This window comes from Quercus robur, chromosome 3 (assembly GCF_932294415.1).
Source record: "Quercus robur chromosome 3, dhQueRobu3.1, whole genome shotgun sequence".
Lineage (NCBI taxonomy): Eukaryota > Viridiplantae > Streptophyta > Magnoliopsida > Fagales > Fagaceae > Quercus > Quercus robur.
This window is the reverse complement of record NC_065536.1, coordinates 9,583,745-9,604,525: the sequence shown is the minus strand read 5'-3', so window position 1 is coordinate 9,604,525 and position 20,781 is coordinate 9,583,745. Positions and strand designations below refer to the sequence as shown.

Below are 20,781 nucleotides of genomic sequence, written 5' to 3'. Positions count from 1 at the left end.
AGTATGTGAAGGAACTCTAATGCTACTAGAATCTCCGTAGCATAAAACCTGAGCCAAAAAAAAAAAAAAAAAAATGAACGAGTTGGATTGAGTTGAATAAGAGAAATCGAAAGCGATTTTTAATTGATTTTACAATTTTTACTTAATTCTCGCAACACAAGAAAAAAAAAAATCAACCATGCAAAAACAAAATTTCTTTTTCAACTTCAAAAGAAACACAACGTTTAAAGCTTTTTTATATGGTATCTTTTTTAAAGCCTTATCAGAGGACGCTGTGACGGACCATTTCACTAATACTCTTCTACAGGTGGGTACTTTTTTTTAATCCATGTCAGAATCAGACTACTTGGATCTCGAGTTTATGAAACTCAATTTTGGGTTAAATAACTTCAAACACATGCTATACACCAAATTTTTTTTCTAAAAAGCTACTATTCAGCAAATTTTGCTTCGGATCTCTTTGGATAGTTTTCTGCATTGGGCATTGGACCTCCCAATTGTTGAACCAATGATATACGATCATATTATGTAAAAAAACTTATTTAGATTCTTACAAGTGCTGAAAGCTGTGATTAATACCAATTCAAAGTTTTGTTTAGTGCCCAAATATTTATGCATCAGATTAGGTCGATAGCGAGACGCCAGTTGGTACATCCAATAATACTCTTCTACTTCTAGCCCTCACCCCCTTTGAGTTTCCTTAAAAATCTATCAAAATGGTGTAATAAAAAAAACTTAAGCATTTAGTTATTGGAGAATGTTACCCAGCACCGCTTGGTGCTGGTTAAGGGCAGAAAAGACAAAAAAAAAAAAAAAAAAAGTCTGAAAATGTCAAAATAAAATCTTAAAAAATACCTACAAATCTGAAAAATTGACATAAATAGAAAAGAAGACAAAAATTGTGTCAAGAAAAAGTAAAAAATTTTGTGCTTAAGGGACACCGCACGTCCCCATTAACACAACCCTTAATTATTTCATATACCAATAGGTCATATAAAGTACACCCATGTTATCCACTCTCTTTGACTCTTTTACACTTTTCATCTTGAAAATTTATTGGATATTCGGGAGCAATATTCCTCCCACATGAGGAATGAGCCCCATGCGCGCGTGGAGCAATGCTTCCAATAACTTCCTTTCTATATATTTTTCTCTATTTCAGCTTTCTGTACCTTTTTCGCAAGTATTGATAGATAAATTCCAACAATGATCTATTTTCTTTTCCAAATCCCAGTCTTTAAACTGGAAACTGAAATAGGGCACACTCCTCATGTGAGAGTGGGGAGTGCTTTTCCTAATTAAAACTGAATAAGCTAACAAGTACAACCACGCCATTGGTCTATGCAATACACATTTGCACAGCCAGAGAAGACAAAAGCTTATGGTCCATAGACAACAAAAATCATGTCTCTCGCTTCCCCCCAAAATATGTACCTACCCTGGGAGGTATTCCAGAACCTAACTAAATTACAAGACAACTCTTTCCAAAATTCTAAAAGAAAAGAAAAAAGAGTTGCAAGAAAAAAAATTATATCTTTCAATAAAAACTATGCGAATAAGGTACATAAAAGAAGTAATTCTACACTGAAAATGGACCAAAATTCATTGCAAAACGATTAAAAAAAAAAAAAAAGCATTTCCATTTAAAACAATGTGTTTAATATTTCTTGAAGAAAGTTGCGTGCAAAAAAAAAAAAAAAAAAGGAATATGGTTCTAAAGATCCCATTAGTCCGAAACTAAAGAACACAAACTCAATCAGAGCAACTTATTTGAAGATAAGTTTAGAGATTGTCGGTCCAACTAAACTGAAGGAAACTACATAAAAAAAGTACCATAATAGAGCGAGTATATAGTGAGCAAAATGACTAAACTCATCCCAATGAAAGGAAAACAAACAATAGAATTACTCATACAAGTAGTTGAACATTAAGATAATAATACAATATAAGGAGATAGAGAGTCACATAAGAACACCATGACCAGCTAGACATTCTAAGAAAGACTATAGAAGCTAGGAGTCACGCAGAAGGATAGAAGACATAATAAACATCAGAAACCAGTACTAGAGAAGAAAGGAAAATCCAAATAAGTCCAATATAGCTCCCTTGACTAACCAGTGTAATTCATAGCACTATCGCGGTCAAGAAGCCTCCCACTTTCAAGGCAACTTCTTTAAGGCTCTTCTTCTTTGCAATATTCACCTCGGTAAGATGATCGGCAATTGGTTTTCCGAAAATATAAGAAAAGGCTAGTTCTCCTTGGAACTTCTCAGGCGAAGTCTGAACATTCTTTTTCACACGTATTTTATCTTCTGCTGCATTACCAGAACCTTCCAGCAGTTCTGTGATGAGCACACGGACTTCGCCGATATATTTGTCCGGGAGACCGTGAGTTCTCCGGCGCGACTTGAGCTTAACAACCAGAGCATAGTGGTTCTGCTTGGCAATGGCGAGGTCAATGTGGAACCTAACCTTGAAGTTCCATGTGGGGTTTGAACCATCTGCTGTGTAAACCGATGATGGTACCTTGTTGGAACGAAGGTTCTTTTTGATGTCCCAAATGTAAACCACGGCGTAAGATTTCATATCTGTGAAATGATTTACGTATGGCAACCCCTGGGCTGACTCAATCTCAACTTCTAAAGGCTTGTAATCGCAAGCCATAAGGTATAGCTTTCGGAGAGACTGGCTTGGGTGAGTGAATGTGTGTGCACTGTATATGCTAGTTTTGTATTATGTTAGGGTTGGCGATGTAAGCTTTACTCATGAGTCATGAATTTATAGACGGTGTATTACACAGTGTCATTGACAGAGATAAACTTGAAAGATTCCCCAGTCTCACAGGTGGTCCTCTCTCTCTCATGTGAAAGTGCAGGCGACCGGGCACAGGAGCACATGTCTAAGTTGAGACTGAGAGTTCTTTAGCGTCAACTTAAAAAATATATATTGAAACAAGCACTATATGATGAGGGATCTCATTGGATAGTTTTCTGCATTGGGCATTGGACCCCCAATTGTTGAACCAATGACGATCATATTATGTCAAAAAATTTATATAGTCTTACATGTACTGAAAGCTATGATACCAATTCAAAGATTATGTTTAGTTCCCAAATAATTATGCATCAGATTAATTTAATTATTTCTAATATAGCATGAATTAATAATATTTCAACCTTTATTATCAGTCATCGAAAAGAATAATAATGAAAGCAATAAATGGCGTATATATTTTGGTGGCAAAATGAAAAACAAAGGAAGAAAATCTACAATGGAAAAAATTGGGGTTCTTCTAGAGAGAGTGTTTTGGGTGTTGTGATAATAAAGAGAGTTGTGGTACCCAAAGTGACTAAAGGTTTCATGCATGTTTGTGTTAATTCCTGGAGAATCGTTGTTTCTGTAGTGGATTCAAGTTTTAGCATAAATTTGAGAATATATAATAACTGGTTTTATAATAATGAATTTATTTGGAATTGGTTTAGTGGTTTTTCCTTTTAAAAAGAGAATGTTTTTATTTTAGATTTTTATATTATTGTGTGTACGTGATTGATCTATTTTCGTATTTACATGGTAATTTTTGTTAATAATTCTTAATTTTTGTTGTAATATTCGCAAATTGATTAAAATTATTTTTTTTGAAATTTTCAGTTTCATATATGATTGTGACCCTACAATGAAGACGTTAACTAGAAAAGGATGAGTACGGATTACTTACTCAGTTCAAAACACTGAGTTCAAATCCGAGTACAAACCATAATACCTATCGCCATCAGAGAGAGGGAATACATCAACTCGAAACATCCAGTATTTCCTTGGTTCGAATAAAAGGAGGAATGTCCTGCATCTAAACTACAAAATATGACACATTTTGTGCGTGCCTGGCCAGACATGTTCCCAAACCAACTGTTTGAAAATGAATATATCCTACATTAAAGATAACACCCCAGCATAGAGTACTTCATTGAATAGAGTACTTCATCGAATAAAACAATGGTCAATTTAAAAAAAATAAAAAAAATAATAATAAAAAGGGGTGCCCATGGCACCTCAACATTTCAAAAAATAAATGATAAACAAAAACCTGAAAAATAATAATCGAATAAAGAGTTTCATTTGTATTTTATACACATATGAAGGACAGATCATGAAGTCATATTCACTTTGCCTAAATAACTAAGAAAGCTAAAGTATAATTTATACACACAAAACCACAAGAATCTTTTGTTTTACTGAATCATAGCAACATAAAGCCGATAGCCAGTTGGTACATTTAATAATAATACTCTCTACTTCTAGCCCTTACCCCTTTTAAGGCTCTTTAAAAATCAATTAAAATAAAGAAAGAAAAAAGAATAAAAAAAGCTAAGTGATTAATTAGAAAAAAGAATAAAAAAAGCTAAGTAATTAATTATTTTATATGTCATATATAATGCATGTTTGTCACTCATTTTTCAATTTTTATCTTGAAAATTTATAGGGTACCTTAAAAGAAATGTTTAGTCTCTCTTACGTGACACGTGAGGGGTGGGCCTCACACATGGTCCCCCTCTCACATGAGAGATGGTCCTCACACATGGTCCCCCGCTCACATGAGAGATGTATTAAAGCATGACATTTGAGGCTTCAGGCAGATTGCAGTAGCAGAAGATAGAAAAGGAAAACAGAGAAGCTACAAGTCGTTTTGTATAAATAGTTCTAGAGCTACAAGTAGTTCAACTTTGATGTAATTAGTTAGATGGTAATGGACACATGTTAGCTCTGTATTAGTAGATTAGTTAGGCTGTGAATAGTTAGTTAGCTTCATCCGTTAACTCTCATTGTATATAAGGAACAGAGTTCCCTTTATTTTAATATACAGATTCATTCACATACAAACTTTCACTCTCTCTCTCATTTTTCTGGTTTCCATGAGTTCCACCATTGTTGAGGGTGTATGTGCTTGAATTCTAACATGGTATCAGAGCAGAACTGGTTGAGAGCTTCATCTGGTATTTTTTGAAACTCTCTAAATTCGCTAGTTCAATCCAGACATCAGCTACTCAGTGCCCCTAAAATGCCACATCTACAAGCTGCTTACAAGATCCTTAAATATTTGAAAAAGACACCAGGACAAGGTCTCTTTCTCTTTGCTGATTCAAAGCTGCAATTGAAGTGTTACTGTGATGCTGATTGGGCAGCATGTGTGGATACCAGAAGGTCTATATCTGGTTTTTGTATATTTTTGGATGAATCCTTGATATCTTGGAAGTGTAAGAAGCAACAAGTCGTTTCCAGGTCTTCTGCTGAATCAGAATACAGAGCAATGGCTACTGTTACAAGTGAAATTGTTTGGTTGCTTTCATTGCTTGCTACTTTTGGTGTTCATCATAAACAACCTGCTGCACTTTATTGTGATAGTAAAGCAGCCCTTTATATTGCTGCCAATCCAGTTTATCACGAGAGGACCAAGCATATAGAAGTTGATTGTCATTTCGTTAGAGAAAAGATTCAAGACGGAGTGATTAAGACTTTTCATGTTCCTACAAGGCATCAGTTGGCAGACCTATTTACGAAGCCTCTAGCACAGAGACAGTTCCTATATCTTCTTTCCAAGATGAACTTCATTAACATATATAGTTCATCTTGAGGGGGAGTATTAAAGCATGACATTTGAGGCTTCAGGCAGATTGCAGTAGCAGAAGATAGAAAAGGAAAACAGAGAAGCTACAAGTCGTTTTGTATAGATAGTTCTAGAGCTACAAGTAGTTCAACTTTGATGTAATTAGTTAGATGGTAATGGACACATGTTAGCTCTGTATTAGTAGATTAGTTAGGCTGTGAATAGTTAGTTAGCTTCATCCGTTAACTCTCATTGTATATAAGGAACAGAGTTCCCTTTATTTTAATATACAGATTCATTCACATACAAACTTTCACTCTCTCTCTCATTTTTCTGGTTTCCATGAGTTCCACCATTGTTGAGGGTGTATGTGCTTGAATTCTAACAAGATGAGCCCAAGATTGACCACGTGTGGGTCTACCCCCTCACGTGAGAGGGGGGAGCATTGGTCCCCTCTCACATGAGAGATCGGTCTCACACATGGTCCCCCACACATATGAGAGATGGGCCCTAAGATGAACCACGTGTGGGCCTACCTCCTCACGTGAGAGGGGGGAGCATTGCTCCTATCCTAATGAATTCCCTTCTATCTTTCCCCATTTTACTTTTCCATAGCTAAATTTCACAAATGCTCTCTCTCTCTCTCTCTATGAGCCCAAGATGGACCACATGTGGGTCTACCCCCTCACGTGAGAGGGGGGAGCATTGCTCCCCTCTCACATGAGAGATGGGCCTCACACATGGTCCCCAACACACATGAGAGATGGGTCCTAAGATGAACCATGTGTGGGCCTACCTCCTCACGTGAGAGGGGGGAGTATTGCTCCTGTCCTAATGAATTCCCTTCTATCTTTCCCCATTCTACCTTTCTATAGCTAAATCTCACAAATGCTCTCTCTCTCTCTCTCTCTCTCTCTCTCTCTCTCTCTCTCTCTCTCTCTCTCTCTCTCTCTCTCTATATATATATATATATATATCCAAATCTCAGACTCTAAGCTTAATACGGAACTTAATGGTTGTAAGAATTCTACGAGACACAACTCTTTCCAGAATTCTAAAAGGAAAAAAAAAAATTGAAAAAAGTACTTAATGATTAAAGTTATATCTTATAATGAAAATTGTGTGAATAAGTTTCATAAAATATGCAATTCTATGCTGAAAATGGGCCAAAATTCATACCAAAATGACAAAAAGCACTTCCATTTAAAACAGTTTATCTAATAATTCTTGAAGAAGTTGCATACTTGCATGCACAAGAAAAAAAGAAAAAGAAAAAGGAATATGGTTCCAAATCTAAAAGAATTGAGCCCGAAACTAAAGAACACAAACTGAGCAACATATTCTTTGCCTTGTTGTTCCGTTCATGCATTATGTTATAATTCCTGTTTTAATAATATTCTATAGACTTTTTTTTTTTAAATAATAATAAAAACCTCAATATTTGTAAAATAAATGTTATATGTTTAGTCATACTCTAATTACTAACTTAGCTACGCAAGTTACCAATCTTAGTAATGAATTAATTATTGTTGGCCTTAAAACTAATATTATGGGCCTAGTGTTTTTTACTTTTATATTTTGGCCTCATTTGGTAACGGTATTTAAATAACGAAAACTGTTGTTTAAACACCACAAAATATATTTCCAAAAACTACAACATATATTTTCAAAAACTTTTTCATCCACATGTATTTACACAAAACTTAAGTAACGTTATTAAAAATCTCTTACCAAACAGTCTGTTAACGTTCATAGAGTATTGACTGTCCTTAAAATTTCCTTGGATCAGTTTAATATCTGTCATACTTTAAATATTCCATCACTACTCAAGATCTATCATGTAGTGTACATATATATATATATATATATATATATTTTTTTTTTTGGTCAAAAGGAAAATGCATTAAAAGACTAAGGAACAAAAATAGGTTAAGGACAAGTCCTGCTTTAGTACATGCCAGCTAATTCAGAACCTAACACATTAGTAACGTACACAGGCGGACTATTAAACAAAATAAATTGCTCCTCTTGAGCTGCTCCTAACTTGGGAAGCTTATCAGCACTTCTATTGGCCTTCCTATAGCAATGTTTAAATCGAATCCGGGGAATCCGTAGTCTACATATTCCCTATATAGAATCGTTTTGGATTACATGAACGATATATAGATTTTTATTATTTCACAATATTCCTGAATGATTGGGGTCATGTACTATCTCCAGTTCATTCACTTGGCTACAAGACATGCATGTAAGATAAATATTAAGGTCCATAATCCATTTTAGATTGTCTAGCGGTTAATTAAAAAGCACCTTCAAAGGTTAAAACTTAAAACCTCTAAAATGTATGGATGTAAAAGTATGTTGTTGGAATAATTGTTAAATTATTAAATTTATTATTTTTTAAGTGGAGAAAAATGATGGTTTATTATGTCTTTTTTTTTTTTTTTGATACAAGATAGAATTTTACTATATCCTAATCTAAGTGTATATGTGTGTGAAATTCCCTCCTGAAGACTTGAACTCCGACCCTTGCCCCCCACATCTCACAAGCACTTATATTTGTGGAGTGACCATCGCACCAAGGGTGTGCGATGGTACATTCCTCGTCAATGGTTTATTATGTCTTGAATTTTGCGTATTCTTCTGCCAATTGATGGATATAAGTATGACCCATTGAAACGGTTCTGTACTGTAGAGAAAAGTTAACCTATTGAAATGAACATATTGAAAAAAAGATAAGCTATTCTTTCATCTTTTTTTGGTGAAAAAGATAAGCTATATTCGATTTCTCTAGATCTCTGTGTGCCCTCACCCAAACCAAATATAGGAAGGAACTGCAATCTCTAGGGCTTCTCTTTTCGAAGTTTTCTATAGGTGCATGCGATTTAATTTGGGTAGGACCAAATATAAATTATATCGGGTACCATTTAAACTTGTAATGTTTTTGTTATACCAAATATTTTTATTTGGGTTTCTTATTTCATTAGTTTATTAATTTATTGGTTATACCAAATATTTTACACCTCACTTCATTCCATTATTTGATAAAACCCAAAACCAGCACAATGAGCCAATTCATACACTTCACCTCATTCCATTCAAAACCCAAAACCAGTAATGTTTGGGAAATACTTCATCAGTGCAACAATGGTTGATTTATATACAGAATTATTAGGTAAAGCTTTTAGGCCTCCAAAGCCCGTTTATTGTTTGATCACAATAGGGAAGGAGTGCATTTCTAGCTAGACAGTTTAATGTTAAAAATGTTAAAGATCATAGTACTGGATGGCGTCCATTGACATTGTTATAATTGTTGAAAGTGTATAGTGATTGAGATGCAATCCCATACTTGAGTGTGAAGTGCATGCATTCTTCTTTTAATGTCACGTGGGACTACAATCTCTAATGTTGTAATTATAGTCTGATATGATTTGAGATTCACGTAGATACAAAAGTCTAGGATTAAAAATTTAAAAGTTCGTTTGTTATAAAAATCTTCGAGTGCCTTTTAGCATACGATTTGAATTAAAGATCGATGTTTACGAAGTTACTCATCCTGTCAATAATTAAACGATTGATTAGACTATAAATTTCTCTCCAATTAGGAAATAAATAACATACAAGTGAATAATTCAATCCCGGCAAAAAAATAAGTGAACAACAGCTCATAATCACCGCCAAATCAGATATTAAGCAAAATTTTCCATACCAGCACAACCAGCAGATTTTTTTAGTGCAAAATGGCGTACACATATATATTTTTAGTTTTTACTTTCCTTTATTAATACGCATTTCAAAGAAGCCAATCACTACTAGTCAGTCTGCACATCAACCAACTGCTTGAAAATGGATATATCTTACATTAAAGCTAGATAACACCATCACAGCTAGACTACTTAATTGAATACAAATATGGCCATTCTTGTTTTTGCTATTAAAAAAAAAAAAGGTGGGGGAGAGAGAGGGGGGGGGGGGGGGGAAGACCAAAATGCTCATGGCACCTCAGCATTTCAAAATAATAAAGAAAGTCCAGAAAAATAATAATCGAATGGAGGGTTTCATTTATATTTTCTAAACATATGGATATGGAGGACAGATGAAGTCATTTTCGCTTTGCCTAAACAAGCTAAAGCAGAATTTATACACATATCAATGAAAGTATTTTCGTTTATTACTGAATTATAGCAACACAAGTGGATAGACAGTTGATACATGGATGCAACAATACACTTCTGAATAAGTTGTAAATATTCATACATGTATTCTTTAACTATTTAATTAGTATTTTTTTTTTTGAGAAGAACTATTTAGTAATTATGGACACCTATTGTACCAGTAATCATTTCTTTTTCCCTTACATTCTAATTTTAGAAAAGAAGGAAAAGAGTAATTATGAAGTAAAAGATCTAATTATTTCATATACCAACAGGTCATATGCAATACACACAAACACTCTTTTTTCAACTTCCGTCTTTCACAGGCATTAATAAGATTCCTCCATGTAGGGAATTTAACCAAAATCCCAACCTGTATGAAACAAAAAAATAGAGAAAACACACGTCAAAGAAAGCAATCACATGTATAAGATAATATTTACGTGATTCGGCAATTTGCTTACGTTCACGGAGTTGCAGGGATTTCACTATTATCAAGGAAAAATACAGAGTACAAGAATTGTGACTACAATACTTTTTCTCTCACCCTTAAGAATGCGGCAACAACAACCTACAATCTTAAAAAACCCTAATCACAGCAAACTCGGTTTATATATATGAAATGGGCCCAAAAATTCCACTCCATAGACTAAGCCTCAGTAAATCTCCCATTAAAAATCACGCAATATTATTTGGGTCAGGTCGGGTCGTCAAACCGGATCAAACAAAACTAGGCTCCACAAAGCCTAACACTCCATTGGTCTATTTTCTTTTCAAATCTCACTGTCTGTAAGACTCTCTAAGTTCAAAACTGCATAAGCCAAGAACCACGCCACATGTGTGGATCGTCAATGCACTTATGCACAACCAGAGAAGACAAAAGCCTATGGACAACAAATAGCATGTCTCTCTCCCTACCCACGAATATGCACCTACCCCATGAGGTATTTCAGAACCTAGCTAAATTACTAGACAAGTCTTTCAAGAACCCAAAAAAGATCTGAAAAAAAGAAAGATTGAAGTATTCAATTAGGCAAACCTAAAAACAACCAGGAATGCCATATTGAATAAGGGACCAAAAATCATAGCAAAATGATTAAAAGAGTACCAGATGAAAGAATTACGCCGTGCACTTCCATACAAAACAAAACTACAGAACTCAAACATATCAAACACTGTCAAAAATGTAACTAAAATTTCTGAACTCTGAAGATAAGTTTATAGATTGTTGGTGTAACTAAACTGAATGAAACTTCAAAGGCTACTTTAATAGAGTGAGAAAATAGTGAGCAAAATAAATAAACTCATTCCAAACGAAAACAAATTAGGAATAGGAAGACTAATACACGTAGCAAAACATTAAGATAATTCATACATAGTTTATTTAAAGAGTGTCATACATAAGAACACCAAAAACAGCTTGACACTCTAGGAAAGACTAGAAAGGGAGTCACAAGAAACTAAAAGAAACACATCAATAAAAAATCAAGATCTTCATTGTTGAATTATGGGAGGCTAGACTGCTAGTCTCTTTCCCACACTTTTAATGGCTCCACTTAGAAGTTCATATATGTTGCTGTTTTTTTGGTTCAGTAAGTGGTATCTATGGTTTGGTGGGACTAAAATTGATTTCATTACCTTATATAAGGCATTGGGCCCTGTGTTGTCTCTCACCAAACCATAAAAAGAGAGATATGAGGTAACTTGGAATTGAAACAAACACCATGTGGTGACTGATGAGGGAGAGGGAACACATTGGATATTTTTCTACATTGGGGACTGGACCCAAATCCTGCACTATTAGTATGAAACCAAAAAAATACCTCAACTCAGCTAGATAAAGAGGCTCACTAGTTTGCTAAAAAAAAGAAAAAAGAAAGAGGCTCACTAGTTTATAATAAATCTTCCAAGAAAAAGAGCAGAAAGTGCTGCTTAAATCTTACTTTCTAGCTTGTTTATTTTAAAGACTAATTGAGATGCGCAGCTAGTCCACTACATGGGTTAATTTCTTTTTTTAATTAGCTTATTTTTACATTTGTTTATGTATAATTTTTTCAAACCCAATTAAAAAAATATATATACAACCATATTTTTGTCAAATTTTAAGAAATAAGCAAATAAACTTTCAGTACAAAGCTAATTCAAATGCATGCTAAAGCACATAAATATTCATTCAAGAGAATCAAGAACGCTTTGAGGCTTGAAATAAACAAATATTAATCCAAATATAAAATTTATTCAATCACTTAGCAGAGCCCAATCTGGCTACTAAACGAACTTTACTAGGCCAGTTAGTACATAGCAACCCTATTAATGAATTGGAAATTGTTGGGGCTCGAGACAAATATTATGGACTCTGTGTTTTTTACTCTATTTTTAGTGTCCCATGGGTGATTGTCCTTGAAATGCCCTTGGATCAGGCAGTTTCTGTCATGTAGTTGTAGAAGTCTATATATTCCATAGAATCGTTTTGGATTACATGCACGATTGGTTTTTCTTATTTTTCACATTCTTGAATGATTGTACTAAGAGTAGTGGCTCTTTCTCTCAAGGCAAACAAGATACATGCCATAATTTCATGTTTTGTCAGTTCCACTATGCCACATGATATGTCAGAAATTTTTTTTTTTTGAGGCCCATAATCAATTTTTGTCGGGCGGTTAATTAATAAGCACCTTCAAAGTTCAAAACCACAAGTTATGCTGACCTTTAAACAACAAAAATTTGCATCAATATTGCAAAAATAGTATCTTTGGGTATTAAAAATGTTTTTGTATTCTGTACTTACATTCAGCAAAAAAACACAACCAGACGTTCATGTGAGTTGTTTAGTTGGTCAAGAATGAAAATAGGAAAAGGGCTAAAAGTGAAAAATACCCAGATGTGTTTGCATTTTCACAGATTTCAGGTTTGTCTTTCTGTGGATAGAGCCATATAGGAGGTTAAACTTTCAGGAGGATGGTGGAGCCATTGAAATGGATTGGGCTTAGGTTTGCAATCTTGATGGATTTTGAGAAGTTTATGGCTCGTTTGGTAAGAGATTTCTAGTAATATTGTTTAAGTGTTATGAAAATACGTGTAAGTAAAAAAGTGGTGTGAAAATATATGTTGTTGTGTTTAAATAACGAAAATATTGTTTAAACAACACCAAACATGCCCTTAGCATATTGTCTATGTGGGCAGTGGGTCCAAGGTCCGTTTTCAAAATGCGATATTTCTTCATATTTGGAAAAGCTGCTTTTTGATAACGCATAATAGCAATAATTTACTAAACATGCATTTTAGATTTTGGGCTTAGAAACGCATGTTTTGGGCTCTAAAAGTGTAAACAAACGCACACTATATCCAAATCATCAACTGGACTTTTAGTAAAGTTTTTGAGGCCTTTTTTATAGCAAATGATAACGAACCAATCTTCCACGAAGGTCTCTTATCCTTAAGCTATGAACAAAGAAGAAGTCATTGAAATTCAACGCAATATAGACGCTACAAATATAAACATCATAATCATGGTAACTTTTCCACGCGGAATACAAAATCAAGCTGATGGTATTAAAAGTATTCATACCCATAGAATGTAGTTGGAACCTGATGGTTCCCTCCTAAAAAGACCTTTAAAACAATAAAAATTAAAAACCATCACCATACATTCTATCCAAAATGAAACCATATATTGGGGTCTAGGAACTTTCATAATTAAACCCCCCATTCAAGTGCCAAAAAGAATTAAAGGGGTTACACAAATGGTGTGTAAAAACATTAAACTTTCAGTACTGCATATTACCCCAAGCTACTTTTAATTGCGCCAGTAGGCGTCAAATTTACCCAAAAATGGTGCCAAAGACAAAAACTAGTCCAACCAAAAGAATAAAGTGCATATAGCCCCAGCTACCTTCAAATGCACGAATAGGGCATAAAATGTACAAGAAGTTGCTCAACACGCAATGCTTTTTGATCAAGTCCAAGTAGAGTTGGAACTTGATCCCAATGATTACCTTTCGAAACATATTGGTAGACTGGTAGTTGTAATTTTCTGAAAAAGAATCTCTCTCATCAACAAAGTATTTTTGATCCTTCACCAAATATAAATGGATGGTGCCATAAGCTTGTCTGTTGATCTTCTCCCAATCTTTATCTCATCTCTTTATGTTTGTCATCCAATCCAAAACACCAAAGTTTTACGCGGTTTAATAATAAACTATGTGCATAGGTAGCAAAATCTCTCTAATGTTCTCTCAAATCTTTTTATTTATAAGATTTTAATATCTATTTCTTGTACAATAACTAATTAATCACTTATTTGACAACTAATAGATTATCTTTTATACCAAGAAATTAAGCATCAAATCAAAAAATGAGTCAAATCCCCAAACTTGATTCAAATTCTATCAAATGATCTTATTGATTATGGGTTTCACCTAATCCAAAACGGAAGAGTGCCAAACCTCAATACATCTGAATTGAATGAAACTTTCAAGTAACTTAATAAAATGAATAATAAAAGGACTTAATACAACATGATAGATTAAATAAAGACTCACGCAGCTACAAAAGCTTCCAACACCATAATTGATAACACTACATTACACTACACTGCAACTCGATTATTGATAAGGGTAATTTTGTAATTAACCCATGACAAAACAAAAGGTGACGGACATAACAAGGTTGTCAAGTTCACTCATGAGAGACAACCTTGTTGTAAAGTCTACAACTCCGTCCCATACCTGATGGCTGCATCTCGGGCATAGTAAGTTGAAGACAGTAAGCTGAAGACAATAGGCTGAAGACAGTAAGCTGAAGGGGATATATGAATCTCTGATGACCTTGACGAGGGAGTAGGTGAAGTCGACGACCCCGATAAGGGAGTAGGCGAAGCTGACAATCCTGACGAGGTAGTAGGCAAAGCTGATGACCCTGACGAGGTAGTAGGCGAAGCTGACGACCCTGATGTGGCCTTGCTTGGTCTCCACGTATGCGTGTATAAGGAAATATCTTGCGCTCCACGCTTACCTTTGATCAAGAAGATTCCTATAAGGAAAGGATTCCGGAAGATATACAGATTAAAGAGATTCTCTCCTATAAGGAAAGAACTTCTAGATTAAGGCATGGATTTCAGCCCTACACTACTATAAAAACCCCAAAACCCTCACAAACGAAGGTACGCATAATTGACCATATTCTAGCACTTTAGAGTTGTAAACAAGAGATTTCTCTAACTTGACCATCGGAGGGTATTTGGCCGGTACCATACCAGTACTCCTCTTATGGTCTTTAGCTTTTGCGTTGTGCAAATTCTTGTTAGGAGCACGTAAGGACCGTGTGGCTTACTGACGATTTTTCAGCATCATCAATTACTAATCGCCAGAAGACATTTTTAGAATGACTAATACAAACTACAATGAACAGCACAAACCACCAAATTTTTCACTGTTGATCACACCCAATTTCAAGAATTTTCATCAGGTTGTTCATTATCATCATTTGGCTTGAAACCCATTAGCCCAGAGCCTAACCCTTCCCCCAATCCCTAAACAAATGAACGTACAAAGCCATTAGCACCTCTTTTAGGCCTCTGCTTCACATTCAGATCAGGAGGTGGGTGATCCACAGTCCTCCCGAACTTATAAGAAAAAGCTAGTGCTCCTTGTGCCTCACCATCTGAGGCCACAATGTTTTTAGTCATATGTTTTTCATCTTCTGCTGCATCATCATCATCACCAAAGCATATCAGCAGTTCTGAGATGGGCACGCGGACTTCACCAATATCTTTGTCCTTTCAACCGTGAGTCTTCCAACGTGACTTGAGCTTAACAACCAAATCAAGATGGTTCTCTTGAGCTATAGCAAGGTTGATGGTGAACTTAACATTGGAGTTCCATGTAGGGTTTGAACCACCTTCTGAGTCAACAGATGTTTTTCTCTCAGGGGAATGGAGGATATTGTTGTGGTCTTGAATGGAAACTACGGCATAAGGTTTCATTTTTTGGAGATGATTTACGTACTTCAATCCCTGAGCGGACTGAATTACAAGCTTTAAAGGCCTGTAACTCATGTTGTGTGGACTTTAATTGGAGAGACGAGTATGGATGTGAGTGAATGTATATGTTGGTTTGCTATTATGTAAGGCTTGGCAATGTAAGGTGGCTTATCTAGCACCACTCATCCGTTTGGATACTGAGGTTTGTCATTTGTGCGTCTGCGTTTCCCTTCTTCTATCTTCTTCTTCTTCTTCTTCTTCCTTTTTTTTTTTTTTTTTTTTTTTTTTTTTTTTTTTTGAGAAGCACGTGAACGTGTGATACAGACCTGCCCTTGGGTCCCGTGTACAATATGCTCTCTTCTCACCTCCAAATTTTGCACTGAAATGTGTCACACGGATCCATGCCCTGTTTACAGAACTTATAAATCTCTTTTTTAGCAATTTTTTCATTAAAAATTGGTCTTACGGCATTATTCATACATTTAAAAATTATTTTGTTACAGTATTTTCAATTTTCAGTTTTCAACAAAATAAACGGTATCCAAATACACCCTTATAAATTAATTTTTTTTGAATGTTTTCATACTATTTTTATAAAAAGTATAAATAATAAGTTTCTTTATTTTTTATTTTTTATAAAATATTCTTAAAAGTATTTTGTAAAAGAATTCTCTTAGACATTTGTTACCATTAAAAATAACCACATATTAGTATCATCATCTGCTTTTATAATAAAATTCAAACGTACACCCACCTTGACAATAAATTTCAAACGTATCATTATCTGCTTTTATAAACGACAAAGTCAACCTCTTCTTTATAATTATAAACGACAATAAATTGGTGTTGGTAGGGTACCCCAATGACAATCAATAAGTCATACATCAACACTTTATTAAAAAAAAAAAAATTCATAAATCAACACAATGATAGTAAAGCTGCTATATTAGTGTTTCTGTTTGTCAACCCTATTAATTTAATTATAGTGGATTTTCTCATCGAACTGTATAATTGAATTGGCATTTTGGATAAATATTCAGATGGAGGTAACCTCTCCATTTTCCTACGGTATTCTATGACCTTGTTCGTGCATTATAATTCTGTTTTCAATAAAAATTTTATTGATTTTTTTTTTCATTTTTAATTTTAAAACATCAAAAGTTGTAAAAAATATAAAAAATGTCATGTCCAATTTATTTTTTCAATACTTTCATAATAAAACTTAAGAGACAAATTGTTATCAGGGGACAAAAAAGTAATTTCAGTAGTGGATTCAAATTTGAATCAGTAATAACTTATTAACTAGGACTTGTTATAAAAGTGTAGTGAAAATGTTGTGGACGTAGTATTTCTAAAATATATATTATAACTTTAGTAATTGATAAGGGTATTTTTAGACCTACAAAGCTGACGACATGGCAAGACTGACGAATACATTTCAGTGGGCAGATGGATCCAGAGGAAGCGAACCTCAGCTAGGCGAACCTCAATATAGACGGACCCAACAGAGGGGATGGACCCCTGGCGGACGAACCCAATAGAGGGGGACGCATGGTACTGGAAGTGCTCATCAAGAATCCTAATATGGAAAAGCCTTGCACCTTACGCCTAACCATAATTGAGGGTTGTAGAGTACAAAATTTAGGCTGATGGATCCATTTGAATGTACCTAACGGTACGATACAAGTAGATGGATATTCTCTCTACATGGACGGATCCGAGTTACAAGGAAAAGAGGTGGACGGGCCTCAAGGCCACGTGGCACCCACATGGCTTAAGTGTTCTCCAAGGAATCCTAAAAAGAAATAACTTGTGCTCCACAGCTAACCCTAATCAAGGAGAGACCTACAAGGAAAGGATTTCCATAAGATACGTGCATTAATGTAGATCTTCTCTATAAGAAAATGTCTTGTCCATCACGTTTGGGACTATTCAAGAGGATTCCTATAAGGAAAAGACTTCTACACCAAGGAAGAGAGGCCAACCTTCTACTACTATAAAAGCCCCAATACCCTCACAAATCAAGGTACGCATAATTTACCCATCTCTAGCACTCTAGAGTTGTGAGAATAGTTCTAACTTGACCTTCGGAGGGTGTTTGGCTGGCACCACACCGATGCTCTCTGTTAGGTCTTCTCTCTTTTCTTTGCAGATATCGTTACAAGCGTGCAAGGAACGTGTAGTTCACTGGTGATATTTACGGCATCATCAGTAATACTCTAATTAAAATCAAGAGAAATGAACAAATGTTCCTATCAATTGGTCGATATTTGTTATGTATTTAGTACAACTCTCTTTCTCACACATTTAATGGGTATTTGTTTTTTGGTTCACATTAATGGTGGGAACTTTTTTTCTTGATCGGTGGGGCTAAATTTGATTTCACGACCTTTATATGTAGTAGCTTGTCCCTCAAATGAGTACAATTCTTTATTTTTGATCATTTTACAAAAGATTAATCATACTTCTCTTTCTGTAGCTCTCTCCACACTGTAGGCCAAGCATGCATTAACTTCATCAGAACAGATGGATCATACACAGGCACAACCAAGTACACGTGCACTTGCACATGCAAACATGTTCACTAAACACAGACATAGAGAGAGAGAGAGAGAGAGAGAGAGAGACCTGTAAGTGTGATGAGTGGGCAAATGCTTGCATGTTCTGCAAGTGCCTTTATACATTGGTCTGATGGTCTCTATTCATGTGAAGGAGCAAGCATCTTTCTATAAGATGTTGAACCTGTTTTTTAGATGCAAAAAGCATAGTGTCCATAAACTTCAATTAATCCATGACCTTTTTTTTATGATGAAACTTGATACTATTTCATATCAACAGAAATATTAATATAATAGGATGTCCAGACAAAGCAAAGATTCTAAACAAAAATACATATCATCATGAATATTATTTTGTGCAACTTTGATGCTTTGCGGAGAGAGGAAAAATAGAGATTCACTAACCATTCTTATGTAGCTGTGGGGGTGGCAATGCAAACAAGGATAGGAATGGTGGTTATGGTACATTTCTCTTGAGTAGAATTGGACAAAACATTTCTATTTCTTATGTATCATTCTTCTTCACATTCTTATGGTCAACATTGTTTCTATTTCTTGCCTTTCTATTATTATTTCTCAAAAAATTTCTAAAATTCTTGGCAAAATAAGCAATCTCAGTAGATAAGAGTTCATTATCAAATCCACAATCATCAACATCATCAACAAATTTCAAGGCCATTGATTTGGATTTGTAAGTTTTTGGTAATTCAAATTCATAGGACTGAAGAGATACTACAAGTTCATCTACAGGAATGGAATCAACATCTTTACTCTCAGTTATGATAGTCACTTTTGGTCTAAAGTTCTCAGTTAATGATCTAAGAATTTTCCTAACAATTTTAGGTTGATCATAAACTTCACCCAAATTAAAAGCAGAATTGACAATATTTTTCAACCTAGCATAGAATTCATCAAAAGATTTATCATCAGACATTCTAATATTTCCAAATTTAGAGGTCAACTACTGTAGTTTATTAATTTGTATTGTCTTAGTGCCTTCATGCACTGTTTGCAAGATGTTTCATGTAGTGTGAGCAATATCCACATTTGAGATCCTCTTAAATTCTTCCATAGAAACAGTATTGAATATCGCATTCATAACTTTACTGTTAAAGCTTGTTGCTTCCTTTTGGGCAGTAGTCCATTCACCAATAGCAATGGTTGGTCTTTCCCAACCGTTTTCAACAGAGAGTCATACTCTCTCATCAATAGATTTCAAGAAGGCTTTCATCTTAACCTTCTAATAAGTATAGTTATTTCAATCAAAGTGTGGAGGGATAACAAGAGAGTGACCGTGTTTCATGTATTTGCATTTTTTTTTGTCAATATTAAGATTCAAGTTTTTTTTTAATATTAATTTTTTTAATTTAAGTTTCTTAATGACCCCCCCTAAAAATAATCCTAGAGCCGCTATTGTAGAAAAGATTTAGTTTTCCCTTCTATTTGTTTGGTTTGAAGGATGAAAAAGTGGAGAAATAAAAAACTCTTTTATTTGGTTGAGGAGAAAAGTGGGAAGGTAGAAAATGGAGTTTATATCAATTTACTCTTATGCCTTTACTACATAATATGTAAGAAATAATTTATTTATACTTATTAAATAAGAAGAAAATATTACTTATTATTAATTAAAATTAATAAAATAACATCTTACAAAAATTTACAAATCATATATATCTAAACTTATATTATTTTCCTTTGTTATTATATATATTGCTGGATGGAAACCAAAAAAGAAAAAAAAAAAAGGAAGTTTTTTTTACTGAACTAGGTAGACTATATTTGTATAGTTATGAGATGCAAGTTTATTAGTTCTCATGTGGCCCCTTAGGAGCATCCAAATCCCAACGACTGCTATATTGAGTATTTCTCTTTCAAAGCAAGCCAAATTTTTGTATTTAGCAAGCATCCCATGCTCCATATTTGGCCTACTGAAAGCCACTTTTAATTATTTCAGACATAGGACATAGAGATCTTTTAGATCACCCTATATAATAATGCCCTTTAGTCACTTACCTGAGTTACCAGTAGAATCGGCTGGAGGAAAAAAAAAAAAAAAAAAAAAAAAAAAAAGATCAACAATGGAAACAGAGAGAGTGACGGCAAGAAGGATAATAAAAATGAAAGGAAAAAAAAAAGGGTGAGAGACATACGGATTGAGTAAAGAGATATCAGATATAGATGTGGTGAGGGTCATTGGAGGGTATGTGAGACGCATTAAAGAATTTGGGACAATTTAGTAACTGTGTTGGTATCAGACTTTTCATGCCTTTTTTCTCTTCAAATTGGAAAGAACAATTTTTGGTGAGTCCGGGGGAAAAAATGCTTAGGCTCCGCCAAAAGTTATAATTTTTTTTCCCCGAACAAACAATACTAAATCTTATTTTAAAGTTTTGTAATCCATAAGGTGTAGGTTTTGGAGAGACATGTATGGGTGTGACCGTGTGAGTGAATGTGTATGGTTTACTATTAATATGTTAGGCTTGGCGATGT

General features: G+C 34.5%; 1 protein-coding gene and 1 pseudogene across 1 annotated transcript in view; both read right to left on the bottom strand.

The window, feature by feature from the left end:
- Positions 1–1,883: 1,883 nt before the first annotated feature.
- The window catches only part of LOC126716966 (protein SRC2-like), a 33,075-nt gene continuing 14,177 nt past the window's right edge, over positions 1,884–20,781 (bottom strand). Inside the window, exon 2 of the mRNA XM_050418042.1 lies at positions 1,884–2,667. Coding sequence (XP_050273999.1) covers positions 2,125–2,664 — 540 coding nt within the window. The 5' untranslated portion in view covers positions 2,665–2,667 and the 3' untranslated portion in view covers positions 1,884–2,124. The remainder of the gene's footprint in view (positions 2,668–20,781) is intronic.
- LOC126719210 (uncharacterized) lies at positions 18,189–18,780 on the bottom strand (annotated as a pseudogene).